At 36.9% G+C, this 19306-nt stretch overlaps 1 protein-coding gene across 1 annotated transcript in view; it reads left to right on the top strand.

The window, feature by feature from the left end:
• LOC126100451 (cubilin) overlaps positions 1–19306 on the top strand; it is a 771806-nt gene that overhangs the window by 195165 nt on the left and 557335 nt on the right. The window contains exons 22-23 of the mRNA XM_049911056.1: positions 10169–10329; positions 15519–15700. Of these exons, the coding sequence (XP_049767013.1) occupies positions 10169–10329; positions 15519–15700 (343 nt within the window). The remainder of the gene's footprint in view (positions 1–10168; positions 10330–15518; positions 15701–19306) is intronic.

The raw sequence follows: 19306 nt of genomic DNA on the forward strand, positions 1-19306 counted from the left end.
AGAACAGGGACTAACATGCATTGAGTATAGAAAATAGTGCATTGAGAGTGGCTAGCTACTAGCCAAAATTTGGATTTGCGTAATAAACTCTAATAAAGGATGACTGATTGCTGCACTCTATAAGTCACATAACAGTCGCTGAGTGTACCCACTTTTCTGATTGGAAGGTAACCTGATAATATTTTCTTGTGAAAGATTGCGGATCCTTTCTTCTATGGCTTGTAGGTTAATGTTTACCTTATTCACTATTTCATTTTCTTTTTTGTGAATACCTTTTTCTACTAGATCTGTGTGTAATTTACAACAACTTCTCTGCAATGGTATTACTCTTATCTAACATACCTGCTTCAGCTTGACTAATGATATCACTTAGATTTTCATTGATCTTCTCTCTTTCCTTCTTAGCACACACTGAGTCAACTTCTAATGTTGCTACCCTTAAAGTAAGCTCTTCAACAGCTAGAGGCACAACTTCATAGTCTTTGTTAGTTTGCTAATGACGGTGCTTACCTTTTTTACTGTCGACCACAAGTGGTATGTGTGGCTTCAATATTTGTGTTTGCATCTGTGATTTTCTTTATCTGTTGCTCTACTAGATCATGATGGTCGTTGAAAGGATCTACCTTCTGTTTTAACTCCGTAACATTGCTGTTAACTTCAGAAAGTACTTCATGTTTTACTTTTTTTTTCATATCATTCAATTTTCATTTCAAAAATTTTTGGCTAAGTCATCGAACTTCTGTCAGACCGTGTCTTGCAAATCCTTGAATACTTGTTATTGTTCCTGTTTCATTGTATTTAGATCTTGTGTAACCATGTTTTGTTTCTGTTTTTAGGTGTTCATATCTTGTGTCAAATTATCAATCTTGGTATTCATTTCTTGTTTCATATCACTGCCATAGCTGTGCGTCAGTTTTACTACGGTGGTTGTTGTCAGCTGTACCTTCAAAATTAATGTTTGTTTTGTGAACAAGTGGTCTTCGTAATGTGTTGTCAAGATTCATATTTGTATTGCTCTCCAGTGTTTCATTCATGAGCAGTACGTCACTCTGAGAGATGCCTACATTGTCTCATGAATTGTAAACATTGTGTCATCAAAGTTATTCTGCTGTGGAGTGTCACTATCATTTGTCACATCTGCGACACTTATCTCTGACCTACTTTAACTTTCTGTGCTAGGTATACATGGCACCTGTACTTCAATTGTTCAATCCCGCATTTCTATGCCATCTTGGCTGATTGTGTTTTCGCTGTTGCTATCAACAATGGACATAAATTTTTCCGCCATGTTGTATGAATATGTGAAAATTAAAATTTGACAAAACATGGAAAAATTTCATATGCTAATTATTACTCTTGATAATTGTAATTTACACTGTGTTGAAGCCCATTTTACTTTTACTATGACACGCAAACTATTGTGTTGCAGTTCTTTATGTTTTACTGACAATGCGTATCACATTGAAAAATTCCTGTAAATTTTTCACAAAGAAATTCAAGAAAGGAATAATGAGGAAAAGGTTTCAATCTGTATGAAAAGACGTGCTACCAAGCATAACCATGCAAGCAACTTGCGTAGCTATCCTACCTTTGCTGTGCCAAACAAAACAGTTTATTATGGAAAATTTTACATCACCTGGGACCAACTCTCATTTCTTTTCAAAAATTTCTCCTCAAAATTTTTGCCTTTTTGCTTTACTTGCTCCCTGTTGTGATTCAAGCAAGCAGAAAATGCAGACAATTAGTTTTTATGGCTATTAACATTGTCGTAAAAATTTCTTACTATAACAATAGTTAACAAACCGTACTTGCAACCTGTGCTCTGAAGTCGTGGCACTTAGGTCGCCAGTTGTATAATAATAATAATAATAATAATAATAATAATAAAATGATGATGATATAATTAAAATTGAAAAAATTGAAGGATGGTAAAAGTGCATCATTAGTAAATGTTCTGCGTGTGCGAAATTGTGTTATTCTTCATTCACTTTACCTTGTGTCGCTTCTCTTTTTTCTACGTGTGTGCCCATCACTTCATATATTTAATCATATTTGCTGTCTTCTGAAGGCTCTTTTACTTCTGTTAATCTTACGAAATAGGACCACGGACTTCCTCTCCTACAATTCAATTGTAGATGCGGGCAGCCGACTCCAAGGACACCAGTGCCTTTCACGATGAAGGAAATTCTGCCAACTTGGCACCAATTCACTTCAATAAAAATACTTAATACTGTTATTAAGTCTTCTCTTATCCAGAATCACATGTAATAGAAAACACTCATAGCGCATCATACTTCGAGCAATACATCTTAACCATCCTTCTACATACGAGAGAGTGAAACAAAATCATGCACAAAGAAAAGTGAATTATGTTTTTTATTCATTTTCTGTGCCTTTTGCACATTCATAATTAATGTTTTTGCCGACTCTTTTGGGCGGTCCTTGCTTCTATCGTTTATTTTTTTTAAATAAATTTTATCTTTACTATATCTGGGGGGGGGGGGGGGTCTTTCACCATGTACCTACACACTATCCAGCCATTAACTGTCTTCAACTATCATAAATATAGAACTCCATCCACTTGTTTTAAGGTTCATTATTAACTTCTATTATTTTCTTTCGAATTTGTTGTTTATATGCTGCTTATGCCGTACTGTAATCAACTTACAAGCCCAATTTCAAACTTGCTGTGTTAGTGTGTTCCATTCATTATTGAAGTTTACATGCACTATAGGCTAAGAAGAAAATATATCAGCAGAGTGTAGGTGTTTCATATACACTGAAGAGCCAAAGAAACAGCTACACCTGCCTGATACCGTGTAGGGCCCCTGTGAGCAGGCAGAAGTGCCGCAACACGACGAGGCATGGGCTTGACTAATGTCTGAAGTAATGCTGGATGGAATTGACACCATGAATGCTGCAGGGCTATCCATACATCCATAAGAGCACGAGGGGATAGAGATCTCTTCCGAGCAGCACCTTGTAAGGCATCCCAGACGTGCTCAATAAGGTTCACATATGGGGAGTTTGGTGGGCAGTGGAAGTGTTTAAACTCAGAAGAGTGTTCCTGGAGCCACTCTGTAGCAATTATGGACATGTGAAGTGTCCCATTGTCCTGCTGGAATTGGCCAAGTCACTTGGAATACACAGTGGACATGAATGGATGCAGGTGATCAGGCAGGATGCTTACATAGATGTCACCTGTCAGACTTGTATCTAGACATATCAGGGGTCCCATATCACTCCAAAAGCACATGCCCCACACAATTACAGAGCCTCCACCAGCTTGAACTGTCCCCTGCTGACAAGCAGGTCCATGGGTTCATGAGGTTGTCTCCATACCCGTACACATGCGTCCGTTCGATGCAATTTGAAACGAGACTAGTCCAACCAGGCAACATGTTTCCAGTCATCAACAGTCCAATGTCAGTGTTGATGGGCCCAGGCAAGGCATAAAGCTTTGCATCGTGCAGTCATGAAAGGTACACTAGTGGGCCTCAGGCTCCGAAAGCCCATATTGATGATGTTTCGTTGAATGGTTTGCACACTGACACTTGTAGATGGCTCAACATTGAAATCTGCAGCAATTTGTGGAAGGATTGCACTTCTGTTGCATTGAATGATTCTCTTCAGTTATCGTTGGTCCTTTTCTTGCAGGATCTTTCTCTGGCCGCAGCAATATCGGAGATTTGATGTTTTACCAATTTCCTGGTATTCAAGATACACTTGTGAAATGGTCATACAGGAAAATCACCACTCCATCACTACCTGGGAGATGCTGTGTCCCATCCCTCATGCCTCGTGTGCTGACTATATCACATTCAAACTCACTTAAATCTTGTTAACCTGCCATTGTAGCAGCAGTAACTGATCTAACAGCTGTGCCCGACACCTACTGTCTTATAAAGACATTGCCGACCGTAGCACCATATTCTCCTGTTTACATATCTCTGTATTTGAATACTCATCCCTATATCAGTTTCTTTGGTGCTTCAGTGTATGTTCCATTAACAATTATTCCTTCTTTGTTTTCCCAGATTAGGGGTCTGAAATGTCTCTCTACAACTGCCAAGAATAATTTTGGTAATATGAAACTTCCTTCCCCAACTCATCTTAAATTCTTAATTGCTCACTATCTTGATCACAACTATCTCCCACTGAATGTTTGTCATTCAGTTTTCTATCAATTTCATATTAAAATTTTCCATTATCATCTTTATAGCATGATTTGCTCTCATTTATCATCTTCAAATCCAAGCACAGTGGCGTATACCGTTGAATCATTTCCATGGAATACCTTTTGCTGATTTTTAAAATGAGTCTTACTGTGTGAAGGGTTTGCTGCAAAACCAGGCAAGTCACAAAATACACATTCTGAGAAAACTGAAAAACAAAGTTTGACATCTACAGAAGGTGTGTATTTTTGAGAAATTATATAAGACAATGTTACTGACTTATAGCCCCGTATTTTATGTGCAATATATAAAATTTTGAAATTAAAAGTATAAACATAAATAAATCAAAAATGCAATTATAAATATTTGGACTTACCTGGTTTTTGCACCAAAGACTCTAAAATCTCAAATACTGCATGCAAAATCAGACATAAATAACATGAAAACAAAATAACAACAAATAATGAATCATAATTTACTTTTTATTAATTACCAGACATTTTACAGTATCTTTTGTCAGAAAAATTATACATAGTTTTGCGTGGCTTATAACATAAACTATTCTGTCCCGATGTAAATTTTTTAAGGATATTATCATTAACTAAATATAAAATCTACAGCCTCAGAACATTTTGTTGACCTACTTGATTTACATATAAAGTACTTCATGGTCACTTCATGGTCATTTTAAAATATTCTTACTCTATTTCATTTCGTCTGTGTTCACCGTCATCATTTCCTGCAGAGGGTAAAAGGTTTTCATAGAAAACCATATCTGCAATATGAATGTACTTTCTAATCAATTTCATGACATCATCATATTTGCGCCTTTTAAGAGGTAAAGGACCACCATACAGTGATTCCTCTGTTAAGGTAATGTCACCTTTTATTGCCTTCTTTAGTGGTGCAAACTCTGACATAACAGTCATGTGTTGATTCTGGCTGGCTTTAAATATGTATTTGCGAGCATAACTGTACTGCAATATTTTATACTGTGGAATTTTGAAAAGCTCATTGTGTTTTGTTTACTTATTTGTTTTAAAGAACTGTTTAAAGTAGTCTTTGTAACTTTTGAACATGTTTTGTTTCACACGAACAACAGTAAAAAATTTAGATGTTTTTCTAACAAGTGAATGCCACTCTTCAGGAAGGTGCAGTCTAGCTACAACCCTTTTCCTCTTTTCAATGTTCCCAAAGTCCCTATCACAAGGCAAAAATGAGTGTCCCAAGCTCTGGAAAGTAATGTGAAATGTTCTGAAATTTGTTAGTATGTGCAAGACTCAAGAGATACTGTAGAAGTGCCTTGTTTTTGTTTTTGGCAGCACAGTTATCTGAAAATAATACAATTTCAGTTTTATCAGAGGTAATGACATGTTTAAGGTACCAATCTAAGCAGGAAATAACTTCAACAGGACCTAACTTCAACAGGACCCTTTTTGCCATCACAGTCTGTGTACATGAACATGTGAGCCTTTCCACTGCTGCAACAGTGTATATTAAAATTTTACATCCACATATGTCTCAGATAAAATACGTCTGTTGAAGGAAGTACTGGAAGTGGCAAATTTTGCTGGTAATCAGATGCTAAACATGCAACAGCTTTATTTTCCCTAGCCCATTTAGTTTCTTCCCTAAGTCATTCATAGAATACTTCACTCTTTCGCAAATGTACTTCCTTCTCAATTTCAAGCTCTCTTCTGTGTTCCAAATCATCAGTACAATCTTCTGTTAATTTCGTTAAGGAATCACACTTCTCACAAGTGTCACTTTTTTGGTGTCCAAAGGAAATACTGAAATTTGCTTAAAAACATCTATAATAATAGTCATATGTTACCCTACAGTTTTGCACTTTTTCACCTGGTTTTAAGGCCTTAAAAACGTCTGCCTCATGCTGTTCTAAACATAAGTCATACATTCTCTGTACATTCAATTCTGGAGATAAAAATACTTTCTTGGTATTATCTGCTCTACTGTAGTGCAGTGTTCGTGCCGGAAACTGTTTTATGTGATTTATAACATTTTCTAAGTCGTTATCACTCGCTCCGTTAGGCCTGTTTTCATGTTTTCCCCTACGATCTGTGGATGGACCAATATTTTTGGATGCAAATGAAGCCAGACGTTCAACCCGTGCCTTCTTTATCCCATAAAGGCTGCAAAAAGCTTTTATTGCATATTACATCTTGTTGGGTTTTAAGCTGAACCTGGAAAGACATAAAATGTTATTTAAAAACTTTCAGGAATAAATTCGGTTTCCTCTTTTTAAAAATACATATTATTTTAGGCTAATATTACTTCACTGCATGTTATTACACAAATACATACCTTGTAAGTGTATGTCAAGTTAAGAACTTGTGAATCTTCACCTTTTCTAGGCCTTCGCCGGTCAACTTGCTTTGGTGTAGTCAGTGCACACAAAAATGCATCCTGTGCTTCTTTTGTTGAAAGTCAGTTAAACTTTGTTAGCATTTCCTGTTTTGCCTTCGTATAAGTACATCTAAACATTTTCTTTAGCAGTTGCATGCAGGCCCAGTTTCATGAGCTGGAATAACCTTGCCACTATGTGTGACATACAACTCACCACGTAGCCTTTTCAGTTTGTCTCTGTTTCTTTCCCATTTACTAGAATCACCTTTTCTTTTCTTTGTTACATGTTCATATTCACTATCACTGCATGAATCATCAGGAGACATGTCTTAAACACAATATACACTACAGATAAATGCAGATAAATGCACGATCTGAACAACTTCAACTTCACATGCAGCCATGTAAACAACACAACAGCCTGCCACACTAGTGCTGCCACCTACTGGTGCAAGAACCAGGGAAGTACAGGACTAATCTGTTTTTTCCACCAAACACAACCATGCATATCTCATTCAGATCAGTTCGCAAAAGTCTGGTTCTTGCACCAAAAGATGCATGTTCTGATGTTATATCTTGTAAGGTAACAGGGGATAATATGGAACTCTTTCAAGTAGTTTAAAATTTAAAGCACGGCAGCAGAGATAATATGCTGGGCAAAAATAGACCGGAAAATATTTGTTTGTGTTTTGATGGATGTTGTAGTTCCGTTGGATAGTGTTTTGGTTTTCTTTTAATTGCAATGAATTATATAAGTGTGGTGATAATTTGTAAAATTATATAATGTATTTAGATTTAAGTATTTAAATATTATAAAATACTGTAAACGAATTTTGTGGCCATGTTTAGCAATTATTTTGACTACTGTGGTGTCATGTGACCCGACTCAGGACTGTGGATGTGAGCGGGAAAATCGAGGTCTTTTGTGGTTGGCCGTGGTGGTGGCGAGTTGGGAGAGGCAAAGTGCCGCGAGTGCAAGCATGGACGCCAGGGTATGCGAAGGAACAAAGTGAAAGTGTGTGGGTGTGAGACAAACAGTGTACGAATTGCACCAATTATTATTTGTGAACTTAAAAAAGGCATGGCCACAACGTTATAGCGTTTCTTTTGAATAAATAAGTTTCAATCTGAACGTGTATAGTTCAATTCACTGCTCTTCAAAAGCAAGCCAATATCAGACACAATAATAGGGGCGCAAATGCAACCGTTTACTACCAACCCCCTTTACAGATGAGCCACGCAAAAAAATAGGTAGTAAACGAGCCCAAGTTCTGTTGCAATCTCATGCCGATAACATCTCATTTTTGACCAGAAATGGACTTATCTGGTTTTTGCAGCAAGCCCTTCATTTGCTCTGATATTCCTTCCTTACATATTCACATATGCATTATTTAGTACACTAATGTAAGTTGAGTCATTCCTTCATCTAAACCTACTCCGCAATCCACTACACAGTGTGTGTCGATAGATGCTCTGTACCACTACTAGTCATTTCCTTTCCAGTGGATGGAAAGTAGTAGAATAATTCAGCAGCCAGCTTCAAATTCCACTTCTCTAAAATTTCTCAGTAGTATTCCTTGAAAAGAATATCATCTTGCTTCTAGAGAGTCACATTTGAGTTCCCGAAGCATCTCTGTGATACTTGTGTGTTGTTCAAAGGTACTGGTAACAAATATAGCAACTCGCATCTGGATTGCTTTCATGTCCTCCCTTAATCTGACCTGGTGCGGATCCTAGACACTTGAGCAGTGCTCAAGGAAAGGTCACACTAGCATACTGTATGCAGCCTCCTTTACAAATGAACTGCACTTCCCCAAAATCCTCCCCATAAACCGAAGTTGACTATTCACCTTCCAATCCTCACATGCTCATTCCGTTTCATGTTGCTTTACAGTGTTGTGTCCAGATACTTAAACTATGTGACTGTGTCAAGTAGGACACTGCTAATGGTGTATCTGAATGTTATGGGTGTATTTCTCCTTCAAATCCACATTAACCTACATTTTTGTACATTCAGAGCTAGATGTCATTCATCATATAAACTAGAAATTTTGTCTAAGTCATTTTATATCTTCCAGCAGTCACTCAACTTTGAGACCTTCCCATACACCACAGCATCATTAGCAAAAGGAAAGTATGTATATATAAAATAATAGCAGTCCCATCACAGTTTCCTGGCGCACTCCTGATGAGTCTCCTGCCTCTGATGAACATTTACAATCAAGGACAACATATTGGGTTCTATTGCTTAAGAAGTCTTTGAGCCACTTGTATATGTGGGAACCTATTTCATGTGCTTGTACTTTCTTTAACAGTCTGCAGTGGGGCAGCATGTCAAACACTTTTCGAGAAAATTGGAGTTGCTCTGCCATCTGTTTGATGCCAGACAATACTACTTAGTTAAGTTTGGGGATGTTGGTGGTGATCCATTATTAAGATTTTTGCTGAGAAGTGGGTGAGTTGTATGAAATCAGAAACCACAAACTGTATTTGTGGGGAAAAATACATAAAATATTTAGAAGGCCATTAAATATTTCAGTGCACATGGCATTCATTGTTTATCAAGCCATTGAAAAGGAAAAGGAAGCTGCACATATAAATTTCAGCCTGTGTCTCCAAACAGAACTGCTGGATACTGGCAAAAAGAGACTGTGGTGTAGGACTTCGAATTGCTTCAGAGTATAACCATACTGAAAGTCCATTTTAAGTCTTTGGTGAGACACATGAACAGCGCTAAACCTTGCCATAGCTTTGCTATTAACAGTTTTGTCTCAAATAATTGAGTCTCTGAATCTCAAAACCTGGGATCAACATACATACTTCACATGCTAATCATGTGCCAGCAGAGTCTAAAGTCAATTAACTGTCAGTTATTGTGTCACCTGTAATACTTTTATTGTAGAAGATTGCAGACTATTGCTAGCTGGTGAGGAGCCTTATGAACATTTGTTCATAATAAAGTATTCATCAGGATTGTTATCTTTCATGTACTAACAGTTGCACAGGGTAAATTTGTGAAATTGTGTTTCTTCATCATTGTGAACTCTTTGTTACCTTCTTTGGTGTTAGAACTTGTCCTATTAATTACTACTTATTTACCATTCCAATCTTTAATAGAATTTTAGCTTTGAAACTGCACACTTTAACCTTCAACAAGTAACAACACCGTTCAGATCACACTGCTGCATTCACTTAATTACTTTTCTAAGTGCACTCAGATTACTGAAACAACTTTCTTTTGATTTTCCTTCTTTATTCTTTATGTTTATCAGTGATACTTAATGGAAAAGCGATCTAGTGGTTACTGAAATGGATAAACAGAGCCAGATAATTGTAATATTTCAGCCATACTGCATTTGCTTCAGGACCTCGAGATTAGCAATGACGGATTATTTTTCATGACTAAAGAAATAACTAAACAGCTTTAGCAGTTGTTGCCATTTGTACACTTGTTGCTAATAGTGGCAGTATATAATATTTGTACATGCCCTATTGCTTCCTTAGAAGTGTATGGTTTAATCTGGAGTACTGTTCGTTTCACGTTGTGCTGTTTTGCTGAATACATAATATGGTTCTTGCTGTGTTATTGAAGTTTTAATATTGACCATTTTCTGCTCATGTACTTGCAGAAATGGAGGCAATGCCCTTTCACCATTAGTGGGCAAATTTTGTGGTACAGCTATACCAAGGACAATCCCATCACACAGCCATCTCATGTTTATACGCTTTGTAACAGACTATAGTATTCAGAGGAAAGGTTTCCGTATCACATGGGATGGCACAGCAACAGGTGAGTGGTTGTAAGTCATGAATGAGTTAATTTGAATATGATATCTCTGGTAATATTGTGGTGATAAGAGCAAGTAATGATATGTGATCTAATGTAACTAGATAGATAAAAAAATCTACTCATCAAGCAGTGGCAGGAGAAAATGTATATCAATAGTTTACTTTAACCTATGTTTATGTTTTCTCCTTTTTTTATTTGTCCAATTACATTATATTTTCAAAAACTGATTATTTTCATTGCGTTATATGTGACCTGTGTAATTCAGAAAAGCTGGTGTCTGTAGGAAGAATCCAGATGACACAGATTGTCAAGAAGTGATTAAAGTGAAGTCTTAGGGTTTGCCACTGGACAAATGGAGTTAAGTGGACAATGAGTCTTACACAGCCATCTCACAAGTTGCATCATATTGGAGGGGGGGGGGGGGGCACCTCCAAACCTTATGATCATACTGCTATAGTCATGCAGCAGTCTTAACAAAATTGTTCAAGCTTTCTATATTTAATGCTATTTTTTGCTGAGATTTATAAGCCTCTTTTTAATTTTTTAAATTTGTTACTAGTTGATTGCAGCTAATGCCATTTCTACTTTCTCAGTGTCAGTTTTGGGATGTACCCAAATATATTATCATAATTCATTCACCAGTTTATAAAGAAATTCAGTTTGAACTACATGAAAGTTTAAACATGTGCTAAGTTCAACAGTGGTACAAAAGATAAAGAAAAGGTCCTCTGCTCTCCATAAGTAAAATCAACAAACATGCCAATACAAACGAGAAAGATTGATAGATCTTGCTAAATTGTGAGGAGGGTGTAAAAAAGACAAGGGAAAAGGATTTATGAGTCTGTGGCAAGAGAAGAACTGAGATATATATTGATTAATGTAAATTTACTGATTTTAACTCTCACTCTAAAATCTGTTGATTTTATTAAAAAATTAAAGCATTAGAAGCAATGGTAATGTTAATTTGAAATTCTTTTGGACACTTCCTTCTAAAAGTCTTTCAAATTTTTGTTTAAGACATGCACAGTCTTTGGCATGTGGGTTCTCTCCTTTATTGTTGAGTTTTAAAATAATATGATGAATGATGTCATTCTGGGACTCATCTAAATCAATAACAATCCATTTTCCACCAATATCTTTCATCAGAAACTGCTAACATATTTCAAGGTGATGTCATTAATTGTTTGACAATACAACACTTTAAACTATCCCTTTTGCTGTGCAAAACATGTTCACTCATTTGTACCAAACATTACTTGAAGGCTTTATCTGTGTTAATGTTGCTGTGGGATAAGCTCTTGCTTCATAACTTGGTTTTGATGGTAATTATGGTGAAATAAAATTGGAGATTAAAGAATGAAACAGAAGTGACAAAGTTAGATATAGCAATAATATGGAAAGCGTAGACTTCTAAATGCCACATACAGGAGGCGCTGTGTTACAGACCAGCTCATTGAAAAAGAATGCTAGAAATATTTCAACTTTTGAACAAAGTCCTTCTTCAGAAAATAAAACTCACACATGTTGACACAAGAAATACGCATACATGGCCACTGTCTCCAGGCACTAAGATCCGACTGCAGTTGCGTCTGATGTGAGCAGCAATCTACTTACGCTGTGTAGTGAGGGTAAGGATCAGTTGTGGGGCAGGGAAGCAGAGGAATAGCAGGGTAGGGATGGAGGCAGATGCTGCCTGTGGGAACCAGTGGAAGTGGTGGTTACAGGATAGGGCCTCTGGTGCAGCATTGGGTTGCTGTACTGTGAGGCCAGATGGGGCCAGGGGTCAAAGTGGGAGTAGAAAAGGATATGTGAAAGAAAAGAAGTAGAGAAGAGGAGAGAAATATTTCGGTACATTAGCGGGATATAAGGCATGGTTGTACTAGAATGGGAGCTGGGAGGGGTATAGGCAGGTGGAATATAGTTACTAATGAAGGTTGATGCCAGGAAGGAAGTATATGTTGTAGGGAGACTTCTGATATGTGTAATTTAGAAAAGCTGGTGTCTGTAGGAAGAATCCAGATGACACAGATTGTGAAGCACTGATTAAAGTGAAGCATATTACTTTGGGTCTCCTGTTCAGCAGCTAGGTGATCCAGTTGCCCCTTGGCTGTAGTTCGGCAGTTGCCATTCTTTTGGAGCAACAGGATGTTGGTTGACATGCCCATGTAGAATGCACAGTGATTGCAGCTAAGTTGGTAGATCATAGGACTGCTTTCATAGTTAACCCTGCCTTTAGTGGGGTAGGAGATACCAGTGACTGGACTGCAGTAGATGGTGGCAGGAGAATGTTTGAAACAGGTCCTGCATGGTCTATTGCAGGAATATGAGGCAAGACGGTGAGAGCAGAGCTGGAATAGGAACAGACAAGGATATCACATAGGTTGGGTGGGCCATGAAATACCACTGTGCAAGTGGTAGTGTGAATAGTGGGGAGCACAGTTCTCATTTCAGGACCTGATGAGGGGTACCTGAAACCCCTACCTATATATATGTTGATTCGAAAAGAAGCTTCAGTTACATACAAAACTTTTATTGAGGTTACATAGACTTGAGGGTAAGGCCCCATCTTGTAGTAAAATACTTCAAGTTCCATTCACTTATTGTTGTAATATCAAATACTACCACTAGGAAAGGCAGAATGTTGAAAACTAAATTGGCAAATTTCACAGGGCCTGAATGTGCTCGTTACATGTCTTAGATGGAAGAAACAAAGTCGGCAACAAAGGTTCAACATAAATCTCACACCGAGTACTGTAAGGAACCTAGCAGCTCTACTCTGGACTCAGAATTTCATTTAAACTGATTGTAACATCCATCATAACGAATCTCCAGGTTGCCTGCAAGTCTCCAAGGCTGTTGTTAAGTGGGTGAGAAAGAGTAGGTGAGAAAGAATTTTGTTCACAGCCCCAGGAAATCAGTGTGTTGCCATAGCTTGGAGTTCTTCAATCAACTGTCTGGAGAGTGCTAAGAAAAAGATTGAATGTGAAGCCACACAGATTGACATTGTTATGTCCCCTCACAGAAAAAGAGAAACAGAATGCATTTTGTGCAGAAATGTTATGTCAGATTGAGGAAGATGACACATTGCTTACTCACATGGTTTTTTGTGACGTATCAACATTTCTTATCAGTTAAAGTGAAAGTGAATGTATGAGACAAAACTTGTGGTATTTTGCAAGGTGACATTTCTACTACATGTATAAGCCTTCTCAATAATAATTTTGTATGTAAGTAAAGCTGTAAAGTTCTTTAAAATCATCCTGTATTAGATGTGAAAATGAGGAGATTCGGGCTATTGTCATACAGTAACTTGAATGTTCCTTATTCTGAAATTGAAGAGTATCTTGTGGTTGCTATTTTTAGAACTTTTATTCATTTTTATGAACTGCTTTCACCAAAAAGTGAACAAATTAAGATCCAGAGTATCAAATTAGAAAGAAAAACACTGTTTAGACAGACCTGTTGTTAGAAGCTATCTGAAAAGAAACATTGGTTTTCTGAATCAAAAGTAGGAGTGGATTCTTATTTTGTGAAAGACATGTCGGTCATAACTATTTTTTGTTCGACCTGCATTGGTAAAATGTGCCTTTAATTTATTTCAAGTCTTTTATTCATTATCTATTGTGAGTTAAATTCTTTATTGCATATTTGTATTCAGTGATATAAAAACAGCAAAATAAATAGTATAAAGAACTGTTCTATGTACAGTTTTGTGATGATATTTGAAGAACTGAGTATTAAAAGTTAAACACTCTTACGGTAATTGCCATAAGTGAGGAGTTGATTGTATATGCTGAGCAATATGGCTTTAGGAATACAATCTTGTTTCACATGCTGGGCCTCAGGCTGGTGGTGTTTTCCTGTGAACTGACAAAGAAATGATTAACTGAGTCCTGCAGATTGTCTTAGCTGATGATGAGAAAAGTATGGTTGGGTTTACTAAAACTATGTACATTGTCAGAAATCTTCCATGTACCTTTAAGAAACAAGGTTTTAATGCACTCACTGTGTGGTAGATCATTCACTGATAGAATAATATTTTTGTTTATTATCTTGCCTTGCACTACACATCTGTGTACGCATCTGTTTGTACATGGGTGTAAATGCATTTTAACTGTTTTTCTTGTAAGTATTTTTAATGAAGAGTATGTCAGTGATTTTGTTAGCATGAACCACATTTATTTCATTATTAATAACGCAGAGTAAAGACCATACTATTGTCCACACAGAGATCTTTCACCATTCATTTAATTTCTTTATATTAAGTGCTATAGCTGTAAATTGAGAGAACAGTTTCATCCTGCGTGGTAATAGCTTTATAAATTAACAGGACAATTATGGGAAAAACAGCTCAGGTAGTAAACTCTAACAGCCTGTGCTAGCCAGTCTCCATTAGTGATAACAACAAGACGTGCTTTGTGCTTCATGCCAAGTTACAAATTATTGTCCATCATGCTGAGTTACAAATTATATACAACAAGAACAAATGTTTTAAATGTTCACAAAGATTAAGAAATACTGGACAGTACTGACTGTCATGGGTATGTTTCTCATTATTTCTAACAGAAACACCTTAAATCAAACGGAGCACTGCTAGCCTTTTTAACGAAAGGTACCTTCCTCAAGGAGGAAAGAGAACTTGCTTGGTGAGGTTGGAAGCACTTCAAGGTGTTCCTCCTGAAGAAAAGCCCTGACCAGCGTGTCTGGTATTTCTGTATGTTTTTTGATTCAATAATTTTCTGAAATGGATATTTCTTTACTATCACCTGGTTAAAGGTGACACTGCTTGTACAAATGAAGCATCACTAGTAATGGTACAGAAAGTACTGCATTACTCATTTTCACCAGGTAATTGAAACATAACAAAACAAATTATATATTTTAGCTGTCACCGTATTTTCTCCTGTGCTGAAATATTGTTTTCTCATAGATCATAACAGCCACACTTCAGCCAAAAGTTTCTCCTGAGTCCAGACTTACGAGCCAAGTGTAAAAATAAATATGTGAAGATAATAGTTCATAATTGTGTTCAGAAAAAAAAAATTCTTCAGGTCCAGAATATAGGGAGAACCTTTATTAGACCATCACAGACTGATGTGGATATTTGCTAAGAGTTATAACTCTCAGTAACTCATAATGGAATATGATGTGAAAAGTTCCAGTCCGTAAAATGTATTATCTTCTTTCAGGATGTGGTGGAATTATGACAAGCCCTTCAGGATCATTTACTTCTCCTAATTATCCACAAAACTACCATGATGTTTCGTTATGTACCTGGAAGATATCAACAAGCAGGGGAAGCATTCTACAGCTTGTCTTTATTGACATAGAAATGGAAGAGATCGGTGACTGCTACTATGACTTTGTTGAGGTAAAGTGTGTCATTATGTGTATAGTGTACAGCAAGAGTATGAAGTGATGTTAGACATAAAATCTTGTTGCATGTTAAATACAGAATGATAAAAAGGAACAAAGAAATTATGGGGCCTGGTGCTCCTGAATGGTTTTTACACTTAAGCTATTGGAAAGCTGGAAAGCCTCTTGTCTCTCCTTTCTTGTCTTTTCTACATTATAGACATTCCTTTCTCTTTTGAGGGTATCTGTAGAACTGTTCCATATATCATGCCAGCTAAGTTGGTACTTTGCTTAGCTTTATTTGACTTGCCAGCTATCAAAATGATCATACAGTTGTAAATAAGCCTCCTCCAACTTTCCTCACCATGCCACAGATGTTGCACCATTTATCTTATGCGAGTTGGCAAAACAAATGATGAGATCTGTGAGGGTCAGCTTCTCCCATTTTTGGCCACAGTAAATACATATAACCCTGTGGAGAGCTATTACCTGCACATAACTATATTACTGTAATCACATCTGTTCAAGGATCTCCAGCATTCTTCTTTCTAATCTTATTTGCTGTCAGCTATCTTCATTCCTAATTTTATCTCATTCATTTTCTGTGGACTAGAATGAAGGAACTATTCAGCACAGTAACTGTTGCTTCTTCTGCTTGATAGATAAGAGGTATGCCTTGTGCAGGCTGGTCTTAGAAGCTTGTGAAAATGTTTCATCCCAAAGTATCTTATGTACCTCATTGAATAATTTGGAAGCTTTTTGTATTCCATTTCCATTCTCTTGGTGGAAGTCCAGTCTGTCACACAAGTTGTGGAAAATGGGCAGTACCATGGAGTGAGGTTTACTTTTAGTGGCAAACCACAGTGAGGACTTATATACCACATACTACAGGACTGTTAAAATAGCTGTGGAGACCCTTCAGAAAATGTGAAAAGTAACAGCTTAAGGGAATCTGGTGAAACCATTCAGTGCAGCTGGTCCCTTGTGGTTTTGTAACAATGGAATGTCACAAGGCTTCTTCTTATTGTCTTTAGATCAAAGCCTGGTTTGCTGCAGTTTTTCACTCTTCTCTATCCTGTGCAAGCTTCTTCATCTCTCCGTAACTACTGCAGGCCAGATACATTTGAATTTGCTTTCTGAAGTCTAGCGTTGATCTTCCTCTACTGTTTTTACCCCAACTCTTCACCTCTTTCCATTGTTAAATTAACAAGTACTCGATGCTTCATGCTTCAGGCTTTGACTATCAACAGATCCCTGCTTTTAGTCATATTGTGTTCTAAATTTCTTTTTTTCTCAGTTTAGATCACTACCTCCTCATTAGTTGTCTGATCTACTATCTAGTCTTCAAAATGCTTCTGTAGCACCACATATCAGAATGGTCTTATAGTCTGAACTGTTTATTGTTCACATTTCACTTCAGCACATGGCTACTCTTCAGACAAACAACTTTAGAAAAGACCCTCTAACATTTAAATTTATATTCAGTGTTAACAAATTTCCCTTACCTTTAAGAATGTTTTTCTGGCTATTATCAGTTTGCATTTTATATCCTATCTACTTTGACAGTCATAAGTTATTTTGCTCCCCAAACAGCAAACCTCAGTTACTACTTTTTAGTGTCCTATTTCCTAATCTATGTCCCTCAGCATTGTCTTATTTAATTATAGTTCATATTATTACCTTAGCAGAATCTTGTCAAATTATATAATTTCGCAAAACCCTAAGAAATTCTGGTCATATGCTAAGGGTTTTAATCACATCAAAGTTATTGCTTAGGTGTGTGGGACCCTTACCAAATAGGGCTACCAGGGGATGAACATATACAGAGGAGGGCAGCAAGAATGGTCACAGGTTTGTTTGATCCATGGCAGAATGTCACAGAGCTACTGAAGGAGCTGAACTGGAAGACTCTTGAAGATACACGTAAACTATCCCGAGAAAGGCTATTAACAGAGTTTCAAGAATCAGCATTAAATGATGATTCTAGTTGTATACTACAATCCCCTATGTACCACTCACATAGGGATCATGAGGATAAGATTAGAATAATTACTGCATGCACAAAGGCATTCAAGCAATCGTTCTTTCTGTGCTCCATATGTAAATGGAATGGGAAGAAACCCTGATAACAGTGGGTCATACCCTCTGCCACGCACCTCATGGTGGTTTCCAGATTATAGGTATAGATGTAGTTTACCATGTACCACTTTTGTTGATATTCAAACAATGGAAACTCGTTGATGGAATAACAGCAATATGAAGAAGATAGATTGCCACTATCCACACACAAGAGGTGTTGAGTGGTAGACAGGCAAATTGAAGAAGACTGCTAAATATGTGAGCTTTGGAGAAAAAAGGCCTTCATATGAAACAGAAAAAAAACACACATTTGTGTAAGCACAACTTCCACACACATGGCGATTCTCTTTTTGTGCTGAGGCCCAACAGTGATCATGGGTGTGGTAGTTGTACTTGTGTGAATATGTGTGTGTTTTCTATTTCAGAAGGACTGTTTCATCCAAAAGTTTAATGTTGAGCAGTTCTTTTCATTATGCATGTCTGTGACTCGAGCACCTTCCCTTCATGATGAATAGAAATCTATTCTTTTTATATTGTTGTTGATATTCATTTTATAACATTTTTCAAGACAATATACATCCCTTGCAACTGCTCTTCCTATTTCTTTGCTGCCTCTGATGCAAGTATTATGTAATCTGAAACCTGAAATATTGTATTTTTTTCTCCCCACACTTCACCTCTCTTTCCAGTTTTCTTCTCGATTTTTTTACAGGCACTTATTGTACAGATTGAATAACATTGGCTGGGGGAAAGAAATGATTGGGGAAACTATCTGGAGAACACTGTGCAGAGCACAATTTGATCACAATTTGATCACTGCTAACACTCAATTTAAGAATCATGAAAAAAAGTTGTATAGTTCAAAACTAGTGAGGAAACTAGAAAGTTTCAGACAGTTTATATAATGCTACGACAGTTTTGAAACCAAATTTATTCTTGCTTATGGGTCCATTAATTGTTACTCCGACACCAAGCTTGCCTATAAATAATGTAAACTTGTAAATAATAGAGGTCAGACTTCCGTAGGCAAGCCATTGAAAAAAGAATATGTAGAGAGAATAAAATTCTGGCTTTGCATTTACTTCTTCTTGGCAGATTCACTTTTATCAGACAAGGTGCATAAACAATTCATACATATTAATATTCTTTCGTTCAAGGTCAAAGCCAAAGCTGCTGTATCTAACTTGGAGCTAAAATATTGCGGTTACTGACACTGTAATAAAATAAACTCTTTGCTAAGTAAGCTATTATTAAATGAAATGCTTTAAACTGCTTTGTGGTGGCTGCTGTGGAAAAGGACATGAAATACAAATATTTTGCAATAATCGAAATTGCCACATAATGTCAGCTGATTTTTGCACACCAGTGATGTTCTGTTTCCTGACAGCAAAGCAACTATTGTTTAAATGTTCAAAGCATTCACATGAGGGGTCAAAGGGTTACTTTCAATGTAACAAAGCTAACATTTCATACATATATTAACAATTACAAGATACACATCCCCTCAATGTAAATGACTCTTTCTCAAAGAACAGTGAAAACA

This window comes from Schistocerca cancellata, chromosome 9 (assembly GCF_023864275.1).
Source record: "Schistocerca cancellata isolate TAMUIC-IGC-003103 chromosome 9, iqSchCanc2.1, whole genome shotgun sequence".
NCBI lineage: Eukaryota > Metazoa > Arthropoda > Insecta > Orthoptera > Acrididae > Schistocerca > Schistocerca cancellata.